General features: G+C 39.9%; 1 protein-coding gene and 1 non-coding gene across 2 annotated transcripts; both read right to left on the bottom strand.

Moving 5' to 3' along the window:
• Positions 78–149, bottom strand: TRNAQ-UUG. Its single transcript has one exon. It is a non-coding gene; the product is annotated as a tRNA-Gln (tRNA).
• LOC104715431 lies at positions 4,630–5,846 on the bottom strand. Its single transcript, XM_019230244.1, has 2 exons — positions 5,660–5,846; positions 4,630–5,122 (listed from the first exon to the last, which is right to left on the bottom strand). The coding sequence occupies exons 1-2, from the start codon at positions 5,844–5,846 to the stop codon at positions 4,674–4,676; spliced, it is 636 nt and encodes a 211-aa protein (XP_019085789.1). The 3' UTR covers positions 4,630–4,673.

Here is a 7,449-nt window from a genome sequence, read left to right as displayed (position 1 = left end):
AAAAAAAAAAAAAAAAAAAAAAAAAAAAAGGCCCAAACAAACAATAATTGAGAAAAGTGGTAAAAATTGAAAAAGAAAGGTCCTACCGGGAGTCGAACCCAGGTCGCTGGATTCAAAGTCCAGAGTGCTAACCACTACACCATAGAACCGATTGATTGATATACGTAGCTTTTGTTTATATAACGAATAAACTTCTTACCAGTTTACGTTAATCAAGAAATAAATCTATCTAGATTCTAGAGTAGTTAAAAACTTAAAATGTTGTATGACAGACTCACGTAACCCTTTTACCACTGGTTTTAATAAAAACTAGGAAGATTCCAGTGGAGGTGAACGCAGGTGATAACGTTGGAGAGCTGAGGAAAGAGCTGGCTAAGATTCAACAGAGGTTTCAGTTAAATCTGCCTCAAGATGACTCTTTCTTTATAAACAAACAGAATGTAATGGATGATGACTGGTTTTTCCGGTGGCACCGTGTTGATCACGGCGATACAATTGAGATTTTCAATGGAAGTGTTTCCGGTGGCTCTTAATTTTTTGGATTAAGATTTTTTTTTTTTTTTTGGCTAGTAATATTCCTAATTTCACACACTTTAGAAAGAAAAACAAAAAAAAACCTATGGTACACTATTGTTCAAATCTAATAAACAAACCTGTTCAAGACCAATCTCCAAGTAAGCTAAAATCTTAATCTAGGGGACACAAAAGCATCATACCTTCTTTTAACTCTCTGCAATGTCTTTATTGAAATTTCTTGCTTAACACAAATTATACACTTCGAAAGATCTTAAAAGCTACTACTAAAGGGAAAAATATTTTTGATAATTCTTTTTTCTTAATGTGATCAGGTTGAGGGTCTTCAAATGGAGGTTTTCAACCCATTTCAAGAATGCTTATTGTAACCGTTCGATCAAATTAGTAAGGAGAGAAATTGACGGTTAAGATCAACTCAGTAAGTGATATTTAAACCAACTTAACGAATAAACACTTTGGTCACAACTCACAAATCATCATCACTTTCTGATCTCTCTGTATCTTCTCTTCTTCACCAATCTCTACTGATCTTGAAACACCATTGATACGATTATGAAGTTGCTCATCGATACTGAAAGTGACTCATCGTTCTCCATTGATGTTGATTTGGTGGATACACTGTTAGTCATAAAACAGAAGATCGAGAAGGCTCAAGGTATCCCTGTTTGCAAACAAACCCTTTTCTTCCAAGGCAATGTTCTTCAAGAACACTCTAAGATACGATTTTGCCATATCCTAGAAAACTCTCGTCTCTTTCTCTACATCTCTCCGGACGACAACCCTAATCAGAACAACCACGATCAAACCGAGCAATCTCCATCACATCCAATTCATGGGTACGTTAACAATCAAGATTTGCCTGTTGTGAGCAACAAAGACTCAATGAAAGGGTTCCTTGGGATTCAAGATTCGCCGCAGGGTAAGAACAACCAAGTGTTCCATCAGACAGAGCAATCTCGATTACCGTCAAACTCATTTGGAGAGAGCAGTTACGGTGGGGATAGAGCTTTGCCGCCTAGGGAACAGGTCTGCAAGAAGAGCCAACATGATCGCCCTGTCCAAAGGATCATGGCAAGGAGAATCGATAACGGATCATCACGACCGTCGTATTCACTTGATGAGTTACTTGCCCCTCAAGATTTGCCGCCTGTGACGTTTGTTGGAAGCAAAAGAAACAGGAATCAAGAAGTGGTTCAAACCGAGCAATCTTCAACGTCAGACTCAGTCAAAGAGGTCATGAACATTCAAGTGCCTGTGAAGAAGATGATCAAGACCAGCCCAATGAAGCTAACAGTGATGGTGCAGCTACCATATGAGGAGACCAGAAAGATTCGAATGGAGGTTAACGCAAATGATAGAATTAAAGAACTGACGAAAGAGCTGGTTGAGATGCAAAAGAGGGGTGAGTTAGATCTGCTATGACAACCCGTCCCGCGGACGCCACTAGCCCCCCGCTAGCTGTCCCAACGGACCATCCGTGGACCCTGCTAGCCCACTGCTAGCCGGCCCAACAGACTCCAAGCTGGCCCTGCAGGGCATCGATCCTAACCCATCACTGTGGATATCAGCTCAATTGGTGACAGCTTGTCCTGTGGGAAGATTGTTAAAGGGTGAGGACCAGGGTTCGAGGAACGCCTGGCGCACCAATAACCTACTGGTGGATGTGGATTTCCACAGTGATGGGTTAGGATCGATGCCCTGCAGGGCCAGCTTGGGGTCCATTTGGGCGGCTAGCAGTGAGGCTAGCGGGCTAGCAGTGAGGCTAGTGGGGTCCACGGGACGGGTTGTTACAATAAAAATCGATTTTTACATGACAACCCGTCCCGCAGACGCCACTAGCCCCCCGCTAGCTGTCCCAACGGACCATCCGTGGACCCTGCTAGCCCACTGCTAGCCAGCCCAACAGACTCCAAGCTGGCCCTGCAGGGCATCGATCCTAACCCATCACTGTGGATATCAGCTCAATTGGTGACAGCTTGTCCTGTGGGAAGATTGTTAAAGGGTGAGGACCAGGGTTCGAGGAACGCCTGGCGCACCAATAACCTACTGGTGGATGTGGATTTCCACAGTGATGGGTTAGGATCGATGCCCTGCAGGGCCAGCTTGGGGTCCATTTGGGCGGCTAGCAGTGAGGCTAGCGGGCTAGCAGTGAGGCTAGTGGGGTCCACGGGACGGGTTGTTACAATAAAAATCGATTTTTACATGACAACCCGTCCCGCAGACGCCACTAGCCCCCCGCTAGCTGTCCCAACGGACCATCCGTGGACCCTGCTAGCCCACTGCTAGCCAGCCCAACAGACTCCAAGGTGGGCCTGCAGGGCATCGATCCTAACCCATCACTGTGGATATCCCAATCCACCAGTAGGTTATTGGTGCGCCAGGCGTTCCTCGAACCCTGGTCCTCACCCTTTAACAACCTTCCCACAGGACAAGCTGTCACTAATTGATCTGCAGCTCAATTGGTGACAGCTTGTCATGTGGGAAGGTTGTTAAAGGGTGAGGACCAGGGTTCGAGGAACGTCTGGCGCACCAATAACCTACTGGTGGATGTGGATTTCCACAGTGATGGGTTAGGATCGATGCCCTGCAGGGCCAGCTTGGGGTCCGTTTGAGCGGCTAGCAGTGAGGCTAGCGGGCTAGCAGTGAGGCTAGCGGGCTAGCAGTGAGGCTAGTGGGGTCCACGGGACGGGTTGTTACATCTGCCTCCCCAAGGGTATTACTTTGTTCACAAACAGAAACCATTGGACGAAACTAGGACATTCTTCTGGTACGGTGTTGCTGAGGGAGATACAATTGAGATTTCTCGCTTAGTTGTTTATTCTTGACCTCTTTCTCTTTGATCATTAATGGAGCTTAAACTCTCTGCTGCAGTTTCCTACTTTTCTTATAGCTTTAAAGTTTTCTTACTTCGTTCAAAGTTTACAGCTTTCTGCAAATATGCTAAGACATGTATGTAATTACCAAGAAGAGAAACTAGTCCTTGTTGAGTTAGTTTAAGCTCTGTGCATTCGAATGGTCTGATACTTTAAAGATCTATGCATTACAGGAACAAGTTTAAAGATCAGATGTTAATTCTTTGTTGACAAAACAGGGCAAAAGACAGTAAAGTTTCTAAAAACAATGTGGTGAAATTGAATGTAGAAGAGAAGTTGTGTACCAACTTAGAGAAGTTGGTCAGCTTGTAACAATACTCTTCGGAGCTCACTCTCCATAACACTCTGCTACTTGGGTTTACCAATTGAATGGCTCTTTTGCAGTCTCCTCTTTTCCTAAAGTCATTTTGACTTCTTCGAAGTCTGATTTGTGTTCCCTCTTAAAGCATAAAAAGCTGGAAAAAATGGTGGTTCAGCTGAGGTCGAACCAACAGGCCATAGTGATTCTGGGCGGCGCTGAGCTGTGATCCGTCCACTGCTGTAAGCGGGAGGTAATCGCTGCTCTGTGAAGTCAGCCTCACGCATTGCCCTCCAACTTTAGAACCCGCCTGAGCTAAGCATTCGCTCAACCCACACGGACTACTCACAGCTTGGACTGGGCTGCTCAGGAACATGCCGACACCAGAACCGACCTGAGGAAACGAATCAGTGTCCCACCATCTTACAGTCCCCACTTGGGTTACAAGCTCTCGTTATTTAGCTCGACGATACACATTCCATTTCGTGTCATATGAGTAGAGTGACCGATGTGGGACAAAAGACTTACATTAGTATTGATTCATGAATTATCATTTTCGGTAGGCCAAAAGCCTAATAAAAAGCCCCAATAGTGAAATTGAAGTGACGAAAAGAGCAAATCAATCAAACTTAATTTCAAGCTTTCTATACTCTCTCCTCAAAAGTTTACTTTCTAATAAGGGCCTGACTGGTTCAAACGCTGCGGTTGCGCTTGCAGGAGATTGCGATAGCAGGCGTTTGCGGTTTTAAGCATTATTAAGCGTTTTCAACGACTGGTGTAGCGGTTTAAAATTGGTGCGTTTGCGGAAGGTTTACGACTGGTTGACCAGCGGGTGCAATAGCGGTTGGAACATAATAAATATGATATATAATATAAATGTTTTAGAATATCAAATCCGGAACCAGATCTGGTACTGCCCTCACATGTTTCACAACAAGAGCCATTCGTTCTTCAGTTGAATTTGTTGACTAAGATTTTGACTTTGCATTTGTCATTTGCTCCAGAATATCATTTCGGTCTTCCATAGTAGTAGCAATACGGTCGAGCGTCGAGTCTACTGGATTTTGTTTACGCTTTCGGTTTTGACTTATTTTCTCTTGAGTGTGCATAGAAGATGTCTCTTTGGATGCAAATGATGGTTCCGCCTCGGAATTTGGATTTGCAGAGTTTTCCCTCGGAATTTGTGACATCCAATCTGGGTCTTCTGTTTCCATATGATGAGGTTCGTTCTCATGCATCATATCTTCTCTCTCGTCTTCTTTGTTTGTACGTTCAGTCTCACTTACGTCAACTAATGGAGCATGACGATTTACACCATGTCTTGGTTGCCATGACTCCTCCACCACAACCGTTTCATCTCGGAAGACCACATGAAGAAGCGGTATAAACCGCAGTGGGTGCGACCGGAGTTTCGAAGCTTCAGGATAAGCCTTATAAACCAAAAACAAAATTCCAATCAATGAAAATACAAAACAAGAAATTAATAATTACACNGCCTCGGAATTTGGATTTGCAGAGTTTTCCCTCGGAATTTGTGACATCCAATCTGGGTCTTCTGTTTCCATATGATGAGGTTCGTTCTCACGCATCATATCTTCTCTCTCGTCTTCTTCGTTTGTACGTTCAGTCTCACTTACGTCAACTAATGGAGCATGACGATTTACACCACGTCTTGGTTGCCATGACTCCTCCACCACAACCGTTTCATCTCGGAAGACCACATGAAGAAGCGGTATAAACCGCAGTGGGTGCGACCGGAGTTTCGAAGCTTCAGGATAAGCCTTATAAACCAAAAACAAAATTCCAATCAATGAAAATACAAAACAAGAAATTAATAATTACACAAATATGTGGTTACATACCTTAATTTTATCTTTCCACCAATGATCAGGGGCATCAAGACTTCCTGTCCTTGGATTAACTCCGAGTCCAGTTGCTCCAAACGTGATTTTACGATACAGTTCATATTGCCTCTTTAAAGTATCAAGTCTATTCTTAATTTTGTTCCAGTTTAAGGTTAGTGGAAATTCCTTTTTAAATTCTGTAAGAACGTTTTCTTTTCCTTTCTCACTCAAACTTTTGCCTCTGGAATTTCCAACTTGTTTCTCTAGCGTGATCAAATCTAATAACAAACGAGTCATCTCGTCTGACCAGGTAATTTTCTATTCGAGAAAACAAGTTGAAACATATATTCAATCACCAAACTCAAAACAATATATAACATATAATGAAAAAGATGATGCTATGGAAAAAATAGAACGAGTTACACATATATAACATATAATGAATGATAAAAGAGATTCAATACTGACGTTTCCATCTTGATTTTCATCACCTTGGGTTGACGCCATAATTTGGAGGTTTGAGAGACTAGGGTTACGGTTTGATCAGGGTTGAGAAAGTGATAAACATATATAGAAGAAGATAGAAAAAAATATATCGTTGGTTTCTTTTTTCCTTTTTCTTTTTTTTTTTTTTATTTAAAAAATTTCCAATCGCAATCGTCCGCAACCGCAAACACTTGCGGAAACCAGCTTTTGGAATTCAACGGTTAGGAGCGATTGGAAGCGATTTGTGTGATTGGCCCCAACCGCTAGCAACCGCCCGCAAACGCAAACGCAGCGTTTGCGGGAGCTAGCGGGAGAACCAGTCAAGCTCTAAGACTAGGTAATATCTCGCGTATATGCGCGGGTTGTTGTATTACATATGTTAATTATTTTAGTTAATTTCATAATCATAAAATTATGAGAATTTTCTAAGAATTTTTTTTAATAAAGTTTTTTAAAATGGTATTTCTAATGTTGGTATTGAAAAAATGTATTTTTGAAATTCTTATTAAAAATATATATATAACAAAAAAATTTCGTAAATGTCAATAATACACTTTATTTATCCAAATCATAAAAATTTACTATGATATTCAAAATTTACCTAACACATTTAATAATTAAATTGCAAAATTATTTTTGAATTATCAATTAAATATATTTCCTATAAAATCATATGAAATGCAATTAAAAATCCCAAATATTAATTTAATTTTTAATCTTTTTATATGCACCTTAATTTAAGCTATATTGCTAGGTTAAATTCTAATGATTTCCTCTTTGTAGTAAGATTTTGGAAATGGGAATATTAATTAGTTTTTCATATAGAAAATCGTTAAATTACAAAATTTTGAATTAAAGAAACACTATAATGATCTTTATATAATTATATTTTGGATCAGAAGAACTAAATATAATGATGAGTATACAAATTCTTAAAAATAAATTGGAGGTAAGAGAGAGTTAAAAAATTTTAATTTAATAATTCGATTATAATAGTTAATTTTGTTAAAACATTGCATACTTTTAAAAATAAAATATATACATGTATGAAGATGATTTTTTTTGATTGATTCCCTCATTGGGCTTTGATTGAAATTTTGTTGCTGAATCTGCATCGATAGTTTTTTTTATAGCCACCAATTTTTTATTATACATATGTAATTGAACATTGAAAATAGTAAAAAGAGAAAGAAGGAAGGAAGAAATACAATAAAAAAAAAATTGAACAAAATATAAGATAAATCCAGTAAAATATATAATCACACTCTTACCATGAGTTTTGAATTCATGCAAGAACATAAACAAAACAAATATGATAATCCAACTCTTACAACACATATGAGATATAACAACATTTGATATTGGTGGGAGGTGAGGAGAGAATGATTAATTATAAGATGATAATCCAAATTAG

Source organism: Camelina sativa, chromosome 9 (genome assembly GCF_000633955.1).
Source record: "Camelina sativa cultivar DH55 chromosome 9, Cs, whole genome shotgun sequence".
NCBI lineage: Eukaryota > Viridiplantae > Streptophyta > Magnoliopsida > Brassicales > Brassicaceae > Camelina > Camelina sativa.
The sequence above is the reverse complement of the archived record's forward strand: the minus strand, read 5'-3'. Positions and strand labels throughout refer to the sequence as shown.

What these genes read in the sequence shown, in the direction of transcription:
- LOC104715431 (XM_019230244.1), bottom strand. Translation starts at nt 5,846, where the DNA reads ATGACTCGTTTGTTATTAGATTTGATCACGCTAGAGAAACAAGTTGGA. An exon ending in GAGGCAATATGAACTGTATC is followed by an intron (nt 5,123 to 5,659) that starts GTAAAATCACGT and finishes CTTATCCTGAAG; the next exon opens with CTTCGAAACTCCGGTCGCAC.